Source organism: Nelumbo nucifera, chromosome 1, assembly GCF_055504915.1.
Source record: "Nelumbo nucifera cultivar China Antique chromosome 1, China Antique-T2T, whole genome shotgun sequence".
In the NCBI taxonomy this organism is placed as follows: domain Eukaryota; kingdom Viridiplantae; phylum Streptophyta; class Magnoliopsida; order Proteales; family Nelumbonaceae; genus Nelumbo; species Nelumbo nucifera.
Window position 1 is genome coordinate 127640511 of NC_142649.1, and position 16455 is coordinate 127656965.

General features: G+C 36.2%; 2 protein-coding genes across 2 annotated transcripts; both read left to right on the top strand.

The window, feature by feature from the left end:
• The first annotated feature begins 6447 nt into the window (after positions 1-6447).
• Positions 6448-8483, top strand: LOC104613091 (phospholipase A1-IIgamma-like). Its single transcript, XM_010280784.3, has 2 exons — positions 6448-7112; positions 7531-8483. Exons 1-2 carry the CDS (start codon positions 6531-6533, stop codon positions 8143-8145), a joined length of 1197 nt encoding a protein of 398 aa, XP_010279086.1. The 5' UTR covers positions 6448-6530; the 3' UTR covers positions 8146-8483.
• Positions 8484-14649: 6166 nt separating this feature from the next.
• Positions 14650-16225, top strand: LOC104613090 (phospholipase A1-IIgamma-like). Its single transcript, XM_010280783.2, has 2 exons — positions 14650-15249; positions 15452-16225. Exons 1-2 carry the CDS (start codon positions 14665-14667, stop codon positions 16223-16225), a joined length of 1359 nt encoding a protein of 452 aa, XP_010279085.1. The 5' UTR covers positions 14650-14664.
• Positions 16226-16455: the final 230 nt, after the last annotated feature.

Below are 16455 nucleotides of genomic sequence, written 5' to 3' on the forward strand. Positions count from 1 at the left end.
ATTAATGTTTATTCATATATATATGATTAACTTCCCCGTATTTAATACGGGATCATTCACTAGTAATTAGTGATTTTAAGTCCTTTTGGGCCTGCCTTAAAAAAAAGTCCTTTTGGGCCTGATGGGCCTACTCGACAGAAGGGATAGAGTTTTAGTATAGTCCAATTCAGGTCCCTTTGAGGGGACCTTGCAATTTAATTTGCAACCCATGCTTTTATTGTGGATCTTATACATTTTCAGCTACGTGTAGGGCTGTCAACAGCTCAGGTCAGGGCCGGAATAGGATTGTCCCAGTCTGAACTAATTATTAATCGGGACAAAATCATGGCATCACGATTAATAATTGATATAATTGGGTCTGACCCGACCCGATTACATTGAAAATTATATATATATATATATATAATAACTTAAAACTTAAGTTTTGATAATATAACCTTAATAAAAATGATAATAAAATATTAATATATTATATGTTAATAAATCAAACAATTTTAACTAATATTATACCATTTCAAACATAAAATATAATAAAAATTAGAAAAAAAACTTGTATATATTTAATAAAATAACCGCTTTGAAGCAGGCAAGAACCGAAACCAATCCAATTACCAATCCGGACAAAATCATGAAACCGAAACCAACATTGTTGGTTCCATCAATTGGGCAGAACCAATCCATTGACAGCCTTAATTAGGTTCAAAAAGGACTCATTTTGTTTACTCTAAAAATGCTCAACCAGAGAGGGGATAACATCAAGCACCAAACAAACCACGCATGGGTGAGACCTGATTGATGTCTCACCCAACGATCATGTTTTACAAGTAAAAATGAAAAGAAACCTCGATTTTAAATTTTTAATTAGTAAACCAATTAAGATATGAATTATAATTCTGTTATTAACTAAGATATGGCTTTCTTTTCTAATAGGGTGGTGCAACTTAGGTGAATGGGCTTGATATGGAAGCGCAGGCCCAATGCAATGTAAATTCTTTAAATCGGGTAGGCAGTAATGATTTGTAATACCATCGTCCTTTTCTATATAAGCTGTCTGTGACTAACTGGTAAGAAATGATTTTAGTGTTCATAATGGATATGGCATTAAGTAGAAAAGAACAATAAAAAAAAAGAATTCAAGTAGGTGTATGAACCCAGATAGTTGGGATACGGCTTAGATGAATATGACGACAATAATGAATGAATGAAAATATATAATGATGAAATTGAGTAAATATACAAGGTTTAAAGTATCAAATATGATACGTCCAATGAGCTAACGGGCTTCCTGATCTGATTTCTCTTTCAAGTTGTATCCTACCTTTTGATCTACTGGTTTTACTGTGTTCATGCCTTCATGGTAATGGTGGAAAATGATTTATGTAGCTGATCCTATATGATTGGATTGGACCTAGTCTGTCTAATAAATTTATATTGGATGGGATTGGATTGGATTAAGTCAATATCTGGTCCATTGATATAAGTTAAGAGTATAGATATCAATGGACCGGGTTTGAATTGGATTAGAACTGGTCCATTTGTAATAGATTTGGATTGGACCAAATCCTGTCCGATTGACACCCTACTATTGCTAGACAGGTGGGGAATTCTAGATAATCAAAATTTGGAATCTAAAAAATTGGTGGGAGGCCAACAGAATTCTTGCGCCCCAAGAGGATAAATTGGACCAAATAGGTCCCTCCACCCCAAACAGCATCAAAATCAACTTCCATGGAAGGTACACCTTTAGTTGCTTAATGAGGGAAAACAAATCGGGGCAAAATTGACAATATAACCATTATGATATCAGAGATGCAGGCTGCTCAAGAAGCCCACAAGTTAGCTACCCAGTTTCAGAACCAAACCTTCACCATCTATAGGAACCTAGGAAAATTAAGCTCGAGTGAAGTTTCTATACCGTATTAAAATGGACATATATCATGTGGAATAAGCCTTAGAAGCAACCTGGACTAATTAAAACAAAATTATACCCAACTTTTTTTTCTTTAATTCTCTCTCTATCTATCCCGAAGGAAATGGGTCCTTATTCCTAAATTGTGATCCAGTTCTGAGCGAGGTCTTTACTCCTTGTAACTGCAATGGGCTACAGCCTGATTCATAGACGACCCAAAATACCAACCGAGTAGAATCAGGAATCAGCAGACAACATACAATATTATAATACAATCCCCTGTTTAAGAAAGGAATAATAAAGCCCATACAAGTCTGCATTATGTCAGGGTCAGGGGGTACATAGAGCCAAGGTTCGAGCAGCATTATTAATTGCTTGAAAGGCAATCCGTATAAAACAGAGTGTAAGGTGAAGCTCTTTCTTTAATAGATGTCATGGTCAGCGTTCGTAGCTCTGATTCTGATGCGCGCCCATGTAGTTTCGAGGAACCACCCCCACCCCCCAGGCCAAAAAGGATGGGATTTGGTTGTCACCCTCTATCTCTATCTGTTATTACACCTGAAGGTCATTTAATATCTACCGCAGTTAACAGCTTTTTAGCTCAATATGTATATATTTATACAGATTACAGACTATCTAAGCTAAGCTAAGGCCCAGCCCAAAAAATTAGAAGAAAATAGCTCAAAATCGAGTCGAGTGTTGATCGCCATCGCCAAGACCCGATTGAGACTTGAGTTGAGAGATCGCCCATGAAGTAACGAGTCTAGAAACTGTAGATAAATGAGTCATGGCTCTGGGTGTTGTTGCATTGAGTGAAAGACACGGCAATTTGGTGTGGGTCATGCTTCTTCATTCTTCACCTTCTCAGAAAAATCCACATTCATCTCTCACAGATGACAGATATTAACAATTTCAACAATTGTCCAGACAGAGGGAGAAGAGGGATTTGGACTCTCGATCGTAACAGAGTACATACCGTGCCGCCAAAGGGAAGCTTCTACTTCCGGCTAGAGATGGACTACACAGACCGTACAAGCATTGTCCAAATGCTAATAATAGAAGAAACCTGCATAATTCATTGATTGATAACAACAGGAGAAAATTAATAATGAGAAAGTAATCTAAACTTCTTTATTCACTTTTGGGGATAAAGCAAATGTAATCTTAGATTTACAACTCTTCTTTACTTGTTCTAGGGGGAGAGAGAGAGAAATATAAATGTTCTTTTTTGGAGACCAATAATAGAACAAACAATTTGAGGGAAAAGGCAGGGTTTTGAGTTATTGTTGCTCATTGGAGCAAGTAGTTGACAGTTTAATGCTTTGGCTGGTGTACGTTTGATAATTCTCAATTCAGTCTCTTGATATTAAGATCAAGAGCAATTATTCACATACGGTCTAAGACGTGCATCAAATTTTGCGACCATAAAATTGGCTTGACCTGTCATTCAGCCAACCATACAACTCAATACCATCCGAATTCTGGATTTGAATACTGAGTTCGTCCACTAAACTACTAACCAGTATTGTTAGATTTAGACTCGGATTGAACGGAATGGTTGAACCCGTGGGTAAATTGGTCACCCTGTGAGCTTTTTTATCCTCATTAAGGCATTGTTTGGAATTAATGCCATTTATTGAGAGGTATTTTTTGGAAAAACGATACCGCATTGACATGCCATTCTCACAAGACTCCGGATCTCCTGCCTAGAGGTGTCAATTGGACTGGAATTAATCCAACCCCATCCAGTCCAATGTGAGTCCACTTACAGATGGACTGGACCCAATCCAGTCCAAATCTAATCCAACTCATTAAAATGTAAATGGACTGGATTGGATCCAATCCAAATCGGATGAAATATCAAAAATTATATATAAAAGCAGAACATATAAAAATTACAAAAATATATTAAAATGAAGAAAATCTGAAAATTACAAAAAATATACCCTTTTGGCATTAAAAAAGAACTTTCGCAAAAGTGCTTTCATAAAAGTACTTTTATCAAAGTGCTTTTATAAAAGTACTTTCGTATAAGTGCTTTTGTAAAAGTATTTTTGTAAAAGTACTTTGGTAGAAGTGCTTTTACGAAAGTACTTTTATAAAAGTATTTTCATAGAAGTGCTTTATAAAAGTGCTTTCGTAAAAGTATTTTCTAAAAATGCTTTCGCAAAAGTGCTTTTTAAAAGTACTTTTGTAAAAATGTTTTTGTAAAAGTTCCTGAATAAAAGTGCTTTTATAAAAGTACTTCCATAAAAGTTCTTTTGTAAAAGTGTTTTCGTGTAAAACTACTTTGATAAAAGTGTTTTCGTAAAAGTACTTTGTAAAAGTGTTTTATTAAAGTGCTTTCGTAAAAGTATTTTTGTAAAAATGCTTTTACTTTTGTAAAAGTATTTTTGTAAAAGTATTTTCATAAAAGTAATTTTATGCCAAATTCACTTTTGATCCATTTCAAATTGGACAAGGGTTTGGCCTCATTATCAGATTATTGGGAATTTAGTTTAGGTCCAATTCAGACTAGGGGTGTTCACGGGTCGGGTTGGGTCGGTTTATTGGGGTTTTCCCAACCGACCCGGTCGGGTTACCTGAGGTGGAAACCGAAACCGACCCACTGATAGGCCAAACCGACCTGGTCGGTTTGAGTCAGGTTGGGTCGGTTTCGGTTTTGCTCCTATACAAAAGGACACCTAATTGAATTCTAATTGTAATTACCTATTTGGTGTAAAAGACTATAGAAAGTTAGAAACTAGGATAGATTGCCTATTCTAATTGTAATTGCCTAATGGGCCTTCTAGTTCTAGTAAAAGACTAGTTATAGTTAAGTAGGAAACTACTCAAACTAGGAACTACCGAACTAGTAGAAGACTAATTCGGTTCAGGTCAGGTTGGTTTCAGTTTTCACACAAGAAAACCGAAACCGACCCGATATATCGGTTTATATATTTTCCCAACCCGAAACCGACCGGTACTAATGAAAACCCGGCTGACTCAGGTTGGGCCGGTCCAGGTTGGTCGGTTTGGTCGGGTTGGACATTCTTTTGAACAGCCCTAATTCAGACCAATAATAATATGAACCAATTTATTTTGGATTGGGCCAATCCAATAATTATAATGAACCGTCCAAATCCAATTTGATAATGTTTGAATTGGATTAGATCCAATCCAAAACCGGTCAATTGACACCCCTACTCCTACCCACAAGAACTCTATTCATACTTACTCACAAGCAAAATACTATTTTCGTGCATTAGGAACATCTCCCCGTGTATAATAATATGTAAGAGGATGAGATGTTCTTCATGTGTGGTTGCGATGTTACGTGAGTAGAATTGTGTGGGTAGAAAACCTGGACTCTTAGAAATTCTAATGAGTTCCTACGGTTTGGGTCAATGTTTTTAAAATTGGACCGGATTGGATGGTTAGACCAGAATAACCGGGAACCGATCACTTGGCCAGTTTTGTTTCACCCTAGAACTGTCTTTTGGTCATAAAACCATTGATTTGATCAGCAAACCGTTGATTTTAGCAGGTGAACCATTCAGACCATCGATCTGGACAATGGTTTTTGGCTGTTTTTTTTTTAATTTTTAATTTTTGTATTTTTTGGCTGTTTTTTTTATTTTTATTTTTTTTTTAGAACAGGCCCATCCGTTTGATTCAAATGATCGGACCATTCGACCTAAGAACTGGATTCCTGAATGGTTCGTTGTCTGTTTCGATTTTAAAAACCTTCTTTGGGTAGTGCCAAGGGGAGGAAAGATTCACAGTTCACGAGGTGTGGGTAAATAATTAAATATTCACAGTTCACGAGGTGTGGATAAATAATTAAATACATTTAAGAAACCAATAAAAGAATCTGAGGGGGGGACTAAACTCTAAATAGGCCAAAAATGTTTTTAACCAAACATTCGGCATTATATGAAAAAAATGATTTTAGATGTGGTCGTGATGTAATACCATTTTTCTAAGAAACGGCAGCAACTCCAAACACCAGCTTAATGGTTTGCATGGGGCTAAAATCCAACCGCATTGTTAACTGGTAAAATTGTGGTTAGTCAGCTTTTTGGTTTTTAACCAAACATAGCATAGATGCATTATATTGATCAAACATAGCATAGATGCATTATATTGTTAACTGGTAAAATTGTGGTTAACCAAACATAGCATACATACATAGATGCATTATATTTGAAAAACTTGTGATCAATTAACAGGTATAATAATTGTATTAATGAATTAGTTGATATTTATTAAAATTCACAGGTGGGTTTTTATTGATCAAATCTCTTTTTAGCACCATTTATTTCTGGCATTATAGATTCTTTCATTTAATTTTTAACTGATATCATTTTGACCTGGATAGATTTGGGTCCACCAGACTGGATTATTAATTTTAACTTTTTTTTTTCTTTTGATAAATTAAGGAGGAAAATATAAAATTTTAACTTGCCAACAGAGCAAGCAAACAAAATTTAAAGCAATACGACATCGTTTGGACTTTAGCATATAAATAGAGTAATTAGCTAGTTTGATATGCCCTCACGAAGGAACAAGAAAACATCTTGAAGAGCATTCCTCGATCCACACACTCTGGTTTGGTTTCAGAGTATTTGCAGGAGAGAAGATGGGTAGCATAGCTAAAAGATGGAGGCTGCTCAACGGCCAGGAGATGTGGAAGAACCTCTTGGATCCTCTTGACATTGATCTCCGGCGAAGCATCATTCATTATGGAGAAATGGCTCAGGCAACCTACGACGCCTTCATTACTGAGAAAGTCTCCAAGTTTGCCGGAAGTAGTCGGTATGCAAAGAGAGATTTCTTTTCCAAGGTGGGTCTGGTGAATGCTAATCCATACAAGTACAACGTAACCAAATTCCTGTACGCTACATCTCGAATGGATGTCCCCGAAGCGTTCATCATCAAGTCATTGTCGAGGGAGGCATGGAGCAGGGAATCGAACTGGATGGGTTATGTTGCGGTGGCCACTGATGAAGGGAAGGCTGCCCTAGGCAGGAGGGATATTGTGATTGCATGGAGAGGTAGTCTTCAGGCCTTGGAATGGATTGATGATTTCAGCTTCATCATGGTTTCTGCCTCTCAGATACTGGGTCGAACAATTGACCCTTTCGTGCATCAGGGTTGGTTGTCGATCTACACTTCCGACGACCCAAGGGCGCCGTTTAACAGGACCAGTGCTAGAGACCAGGTGAGTTTTCTTCTGTTTCTGTAGAATTGGCCCATGAACAAGGCTAAAACATCTGTCTTTTTTTTCTTCTCTCTGTAGTTTCTTTTTTTTTTTTTTTTTTTTTTTTTTTCTGGGTGTCTAATCAAATTATCAATTGTTAGTTGATAGGGTCGAGGTCCATGGCCCAAGCTTCTCAGTTCTCACTTGGTAATTGGTCGATGGGTCTTGGTTGGTTTGACCTAATCTGAACTGGGATTTAGCTAACAATCTAGTCAACCCCCAACCTACAGACTCTAATTAGTCTAGATTTCTCCCCCGTAGAATTACTAATTAACAAAATGAAGTTTCTGTCTCGAACACAGCCATCTGCTCATTTTGCTAATTTGCTTGCATATATAAAACAATAAAACAAACACGGCCATTTTGCGTGTAATCTCAGGTTCTTAGTGAAGTGCGGAGGCTTGTGGAGGAATACAAAGACGAGGAGATTAGCATAACTATTACCGGCCACAGCTTGGGCGCAGCGCTTGGAACACTGAATGCAGTCGACATTGTAGCTAATGGATTTAACAGGCCTAAAGATCGTCCAGACAAGGCGTGCCTAGTCACAGCCTTTCTCTTTGCTAGTCCCCGCGTTGGAGACGACAAGTTCCAGAAGCTCCTCTCAAGTCTGGAAAATCTCCGGCTGTTAAGGGTTCGTAACGCCTTAGATATTGTACCCAATTATCCACTGATTGGGTATTCAGATGTTGGACAAGAGTTGGTCATCGACACCCAGAAGTCGACATTCTTGAAGAGTCCTGCGAACCTATCAGTTTCGCACAACTTAGAGGGCTATCTTCATGGAGTTGCAGGAACTCAGGGGTCTAAAGGAGGATTCAAGTTGGAAGTTGAGCGAGATATTGCGCTTGTGAACAAGTCGATTGATGGACTGAGAGACGAATACCTTGTACTTGCTTCATGGCGGTGTGAGAAAAATAAAGGGATGGTTCAGGGGGCTGACGGATCTTGGAAGCTGATGGACCATGAGGAAGATTATTATCCCGAGATTTGAATGTCCTATGTGGTGTGCAGCATTGAGTATAAGCATTCATTCAGGGCTAGCTTGTTTAGAGAACTTGTAATTTTGCTTTTTCTAAACAGGTTTTGCAGATCATCTGCAACAAATTTCAAAATCAAAGATGCAGAATTTTCTGATTGATAGGCAGAACTTGGAGGCTTTAGAGAAAATGATGGACGATTCTTGAAAATGTTTCTACACCCCAAGTGTGGCTGTGCACCTAATTTCTCCTTTCTTATTAATTTTTCTTTCCTGTTTTTTCTTGTTTGCTTGAGAAATTAAACCTCACTAATGGTGGTTCAAAACACACAACAAGTACATAAAACTCTCTATTTTCCAGGCAAAGAGTCAAGCAAAATGGTGCAGTACTTTACCCCTGAGCACGAACTCGCTTGTCTACAGTTTGAATTCAATCACAGACTGAAAAAGCAAACAGAGAAACTGTTTTGGGCCAGACTCGGGCATAATTTTGAGATCCATTTGTTGAAACAGGTGGGAGTCGGACATGGGATATTGATGAACTACTGGACCAAACCAGGCCCATTAAGATGCAGTAAAGGAAACGAGGCACCCTTATCATGAAGGTCTGTAAAGCCAAGGCCGTAACTGGCCTGATCTTTAATCCAAGTGTGTAGAGTACGTAGGATCAACATCTCCTTAGGGAATACCGTGTGATCAAGGAAAGATATCTTCTTCCTTACCCAGTTACCTGGAACATGACATGAGTGGCAAAGTCTTCTATAAGAAGCTATAATAGCTGTTAATTCATTGACTTTAATTTTTTTTACAAGTTATTGAAGAATAATTCCATGAAAAGGATTTTACAATAATTAAAATATTAGAGAGCTCAACGACTTAAAATGTTCTAACGTGTTCATTAAGACCATAGGATCTTAAAAAGTATCATTATAAAATTGATGCTTATATAGCAAACTAATTACAATGGTCCAATGATTTTAGGGTGACTAAAAGACTATATTTGTTATATATGCAGACATCTATTTTGGATTTTTAGTTGCTTTAAGCCCAATAATATGCCCCAAACTTTATTAGAAACCACACAAAACATGGTTTAGTTTAGTTTGTTTCTATACCAAAACGGTTTGGTTTGGTGTGAAAAAATCTCAAACCATATTTTACTGGTTTGGTCTAAAATACTCTCTAAAACACCTAAATGTATTTTATGGTTTAGTTTGTTTCTTCCGAGTAAGTTTTTTGACAATTTACCTAGAAAAATTTTACCCATCTCTTAGATAAATAAGTTATTTACCCATGAAGTAAGAAAATTGGCCAACTAACATTTCTATGCAATATGCAAAAACAACATAGGTAAATATTACCCGGGTAAATGCATAGTTAAGTAACTTACATCCAATATAATAATTGAAACTAGAGATGTTGAATTCTTTAAAAACAAATTATATTCTGAATCCACATAAAATGACAAAGAACCAAGAAAAGAAACTTAGATCTCAATACTTATTGGTAACAATGAGACTGAAAGTCTGAAAGTAGAAGTGAGACAACTGTAACATCTATAGTAGAACCTATAAGAAGTCAAAGACAAAGAACATAAAAACACTTAAGTTCTGATTTTATCTCTACTCAGTCAATTGTATTCTTTGTTGAGACTGATAGAGAATATATTTTAAATAAGATACCCATTGTACTAAACATTAAAAATGATCAAAAAACCTGCAATGAGGATGTGACCTTTAGAGATGCTGCCTTTTGGAAAAAAACTATAAATGATGAAATAGATTCGGTAGTGTCAAATAATACATGGGTACTAATAGACTTGCCTTTGGGATCAAAACCAATTAAATGTAAATGGGTGGTTAGAATATAATACTAATGGATCTATACAAACCATTAAGGATAGCTTAGTAGCCAAAGGATTTAGTAAAAAAAGAAGGGATTGACTATTTTGACACCTATGTTCTAGTGGCCAGAACAACCTTTATAGAACGCACTTATAGCATTGGCATTCATTTATCACTTGTCTATTCATTAAATGGATGTTAAAATTGTTTTATTAAATGGTGATTTAAATAAAGAAGTCTATATGGAACAAATAGAGGGATTTGTCATTCTTGAAAATGAGAAGAGAGTTTGTAAACTGGTTAAATCATTGTATGGTTTAAAACAAGCATCCAAACAATGGCATAAGAAATTTGATTCTTGCATTCTAACTTTTGGGTTTAAACACAATAGTACTGATAGATGCATTTACTCAAAGTTTATTAAAAATTATAATATAATTGTAGGTCTTTATGTTGATTACATGCTTATTGTGGGTACTAATATGGTTGGCATAAATGAAAGTAAAAACTACTTATCCTCTGTCTTTAAGATGAAAGAATTATGAGAAGTATATACCATATTGAGAATAAAAGTTAAAAGCATAGTAGTGGTTATGCATTAAACTAATCACATTATATTGAGAGAATACTTGAGAAATTTAAGCATTTTGGAGTTAAAGAATATAACACACCATATGATTCTAGTATAAAGCTTGTAAAAAATTCTGGTAGAGCAATTGCACAACTTGAGTATAAGTCAAATAAAGAGATGGGATAGCACACCATATGGCAAGTCTAGACATATAGGCTCAAATATGAATTTGTTAGGCAACTAATTCAAAATGGACTAATCACTATAACTTATGCGAAGTCAAATAAAAAACATGGTTGATCCCCTTACCAAATGATTGCCCAGAGAATTAGTAATAACGACAACTAAAGAGATGTGATTAAAACCCTTTACTTAGTCACCACTAATAGTAACCCAACCTAAACTAAAAAAATTAATTTTGGGTTTAACAGGTAACAACAAGTTATGCGAAGTCAAATAAAAAACATGGCTGATCCTCTTACCAAATGATTGCCCAGAGAATTAGTAAGAACGACAACTAAAGAGATGTGATTAAAACCCTTTACTTAGTCACCACTAATGGTAACCCAACCTAAACTAAAAAAATTAATATTGGGTTTAACAGGTAATAACAAGTTACTGCGAAGTGACTGTTAGTGACTTTGAGAAATTTTCCATCGCAACATAAATAGTATCGTCCATTACGATGAGAAGTTGAGTTAAACTCTTAATGAAGTTCTGAAATTGTGTTAAGTAACGAAACACATAGTAGAACTTGACATATGTGAACATAGAAATTGTGTCGCTTCTCAAGAGAACTTGGGTTTGCTCTCAGAATTGTTCATAAAACCATGAAAGAAGCACATGGCCATAACAATGCTGATCAAAAAATTTGAAATTCTTGCAAAGACAGGACATTTTATATGTATGGGTATCTCCGGAGTGCGAGGCTGACTGTTGATGATTTCAATGGTTACGATCCGGTCGGGTGTGATCAAGAGGCACTATTCAAAGTTAACAGTCATTAACTGTTAATTACCTTTTAACAGTCACAATGTTTGAAATTATGACTGTTCAAAGAGTCTTTTCTGAACCAACACCTTCCTCTTCTCCATGACTCTTCATAAACTATTTAAGGAATGTGAATCAAGCAACTAAACACAAGTTTTTCGAAAGTCATTTTTGTCTCTCTTAGTTCCATTAGCTACTATTTCATAGAAGGTTTCTTTGGAGATTCTTCATCTTTGCTGGTTGCAGATTCTCACCCAAGGCTCTGTTGTATCCTGGGAACAATTTGTCTATAACCCAACAACAAACTCAATAAAATTAAGTGTGGGCAAATAAGGTTTTAAAGACAGTGTCTTCAGACATGCCTTAGAGCACTTATCCTCCAAGTTTCTGTGACCCCATTTTACCAACAAAAAGAATGTGATGTCTTAGGCCATGTTTGATTCACTACTCAGGGTCTCATTCTTTTAACTCTTGCTCATTCTAGGCAAGAATGAGCAATAATGAATGACAATAGAGTGTTTGGTTACAAAAATTTTGCCATGGGCCACATTCTTTTTAGAAAGAAAAATCAGCCCCATAACACCAAAATTGAGTAGCCTGCAACATGAAGAATAATCATGCCCCATCTTGCTCATTTTCATTCTTTGAGGAAACTCTGCCTACAAAATTGTTGCCATAGATGTCTACTTTTGTGAAAGCACTTTTACAAATGTACTTTTATGAAAGCATTTTTATAGAAGTACTTTTACATGAAAACACTTTTATGAAAGTACTTTTGCTAAAACACTTTTATTAAAGTACTTTACTAAAGCACTTCACCTACAAAACTGTTGCCATAGGTGTTTACTTTTGCAAAATCACTTTCACAAAGCACTTTTACAAAAGTACCTTTACGAAAGCACTTTTATAAAAGTATTTTACTAAAGCACTTTTACGAAAGTACTTTTTTGAAAACACTTCTATAAAAGCAGTTTTACGGAAATACATTTATTAAAGTACTTTTTTGAAAGCACTTTTATAAAAGCACTTTTACAGAAGTACTTTTATAAAAGTACTTTTTTGAAAGCACTTTTACGAAAGCACTAAAAGCACTTTTATAAAAACATTTTTACGGAAGTACTTTTATATAATCACTTTTACAAAAGTACTTTTATAAAGGCACTTTTACGAAAATTCTTTTATAAAAGCACTTATGAAAACACTTATAAAAGAAATACTTTTATAAAAACACTTTTATGGAAGTATTTTTTCGAAAGCACTTTTACGAAAGTTCTTTTATAAAAGCACTTTTACGGAATTACTTTTATAAAAGCTCTTTTACGAAATTACTTTTATAAAAGCACTTTTATGAAAGTACTTTTATAAAGCACTTTTACGAAAGTACTTTGACAAAACATCTATGCCAACTAGTAAACATTGACTGTTGCAGACCTAGGCTAGCAGATTATGAATATCGCCGACTCAATTTTTTTTTGAAGAATGAAGATGAGCAACATAGGACACTTGGCAATCTGAAAAGAATTCGTTTTTAGGAAAAAAGTATTTGATTCGTAACAATATTTTCTCATTCTACCTATTTTTACCCATTCTTATCCATTTCAAAATTTTATCTTAGATAAAAATGAAGAAAAATGAAAATTAAACCAAACATAGCCTTATTTTCCCTTCTATTTCCTTTCCAATAGAAGGGACTACTCTTCCTCCACGTTATTATATATTCTCTAAAATGGAACGTCTCAATTGGATCGGATCGATAGAGACAACATCAGGTCAAACAAAAGCTGAATGAGTCCGACAAAAGCGGCGGCTATACGAAAAACCAGTTCAATCAGATGAGTTCCATCCGTCTGATTTGCGTATTTCTCACAAAGCTTTCATCAAACGGAACTTTTCTTATTATAATGCAATTAAATACAATAAAAATAACTTTTTTAATCTTCTATATCTCATAATTTGTAGCTCAGGCTGAAATGTAAAAGCGTTTTCAAGGCACCAATTATTGAAGGACCTCTGCTCATTGATAAAAAGAAGAAATAAATTAGTATATAAATATTTCCCTTTTGCTTCTTCTGCAATTATTACATTGCACCATTACTTGTTGAAGCTGTTGCGAATATTCTGCACAGACCAAAACCAAGCAATATACCTGAAAAAGAAAGCAGGGTTGACATTTACCTTAGTTTATATTATTTTGGTTTGCAAGCTGTTTGTTAATTCAATGACGGAATTCATCATTGGGTTTCCCGTCTAAAGTTGTAATACATTTTCTCTTCTCCCTGAATCCAAAGTTTTAAGTGTCTGATGATTAGAAAGGAATGGATTGATTTGGTAAATAGTGGATGTGATTAAATGATTACAACCTCAAACTTTTGGGTATGATTAATTGGTTTGAACAAGCCAAATTAAAGCAGTCTTGATACCAGAGATTTATAAATCTATAGGGAGAGGGGGAAAATTGGTTAATGAGATTTTAGTAATTGATATTCTTTTTTTAAATTTATTTTCCCTTGGTATTAATTGATATTCTTCTTCTGAGTGGATAAGCAATTTGTTTATGGGAAAAATTGATAATACTTGAATGTGACAAAATTACCCCTTTTAATAATAGTTTTTATGGATAAAATGGTCATTATCTTATTTGAAATGAAAGAATATGGGTAAATGCATACACCATTCAGCTTAAATATATACCGTTCACTGAACAAGCAAAATCCCGTCCATAAACCTTGTACTAAAGTTTAAAATCAATTACCAAATGTATTTACTTACACAAATCATTTTATTATGGGCTCTTTGTTTTGCTTGGGTTGCAAAGCTTAAGCTGTCATTTCTTTTATGCTTTCCTTTGTAAAAAGGGTTTAGTGCATTATAAAAACGTTTATGAACATTCAAAGGCTGGCTTTAGTAAAACAGCAAGCATCTCCCAACTCCAAATTAAGCAATTAATAATACAGCATTGCCTGAAGCTTTCATTATTTCTTTATTTTTCCTTCTTTCTTGGAACCAAATTTAAATCAACTCATTGAATAAATAGTGTGATAAGATATACAGGAAGGAACCCATAGAAACCGAATATCTCAATAACAATCTTCATTAAGCTTTGGTCTGGTTCAATTCGAAGTGTGGACAATGGCTGATAGCATAGCTACACGATGGAGGGAGCTTAATGGCGAGGACAACTGGAAGAACCTCTTGGACCCTCTTGACATTGACCTGCGGCGAATCATCATTCACTACGGCGAAAGGGCTCAGGCCACCTATGACACCTTCAACAGTGAGAAGGCCTCCATGTTCGCCGGAAGTAGCCGGTATTCAAAGGCCAACTTCTTCTCAGGGCTGTTTCTGGAAAAGGGAAATCCATACAAATACAATATAACGAAATTCTTGTATGCTACATCCCGAATAGATGTTCCAGATGCATTTATCATCAAGTCATTGTCGAGGGAAGCGTGGAGCAGAGAGTCGAATTGGATGGGCTATGTCGCAGTGGCCACAGATGAAGGGAAGGCCGTGCTTGGCCGGAGGGACATTCTGATTGCGTGGAGAGGGAGCGTGCAGGCCTTGGAATGGATCGACGATTTCGAATTCAACTTGGTTTCGGCGTCTGAGATACTGAGGGCCAAAACTGATGCAAAGGTGCACCAGGGTTGGTTATCCATCTACACTTCTGACGACCCAAGGTCACCCTACAATACAACCAGTGCTAGACAACAGGTGAAATTTGCTGAAAAAATTGCAGCATTGCTTTCAATTTTGAGAAATTTTAAATTGAATTGAGGGTTCGTTTTGTTTGCAGAAATAGGGAGTTTTGGTTTGGCAGAATTGGAATCTCATTCCTATTCCTGGTGGATATTCTCCATTTAAATTTAAACTTGCAAATGATAATCCATTCCAGTCAATCACTGTAAAATTTCAGGTTTTGGAAGAGGTGAAGAGGCTAGTGGAGGAATTCAAGGACGAGGAAATCAACATAACCATAACCGGCCATAGCTTGGGCGCGGCACTTGGAATACTGAACGCAGTAGACATTGTGGCCAATGGATTGAACAAGCCCACCGACCATCCCGACAAAGCCTGTCTAGTTACTGCCTTTCTCTTTGGCTGTCCCCTCGTCGGAGACGCCAACTTCCGAAATGTCTTCTCCATTTTGAATTCCACCCAACATCTTCGACTTTTACGTATTCGTAACGCCATAGACGTCGTGCCCAACTATCCACCAATGATCGGCTATACCCAAGTTGGGGAAGAGCTGGTGATTAACACCGATACGTCACCGTTCTTGAAGGAATCAGCGGAGCCAATGAGCTGGCACAACTTAGAGATCTATCTGCATGGAATTGCAGGAACTCAAGGCAGTTCAGTTCTTCCTGCAACCACCAATAAAACACGGACGCGATCCCGGTCTGGTTCAAGTTCGAGTTCAAAGCACCCTGTGATCCACCATTTGATGGGTTTAGCGTGTCCATGTTTTGTTGCTGCAGCGAGCTCTGCTCAAGGGACTAGTGAAGGTGGTGAATTCAAGCTGGTGGTTAAGCGTGATATCACGCTGGTGAACAAAGTGATGGACGCACTGAAAGATGAATTTCATGTGCCGGCTAAATGGTGGTGCGAGAAGAACAAGGGGATGGTTCAAGAAGACGATGGGTCTTGGAAGCTGATGGACCACGAATCAGATGCTCTTGAGTTCTGAATGTTCATCATCCATTTATTTATTTTGTTTTACTATTCATTGAATGTGTAGTGCACGTATTATACTACACTTTAATTATTTGTGTGTATGTTGTGCGGTACCACTGAAGACCAAGGATTACTACATGGTGCATGTTTGGTGTGCATCAATCTTGTCATCATCAAGAATTCGATCTTCATCATACTTTCAGTCTAAGATTTTAAAAATTCATAATATAACAATTCTATAAT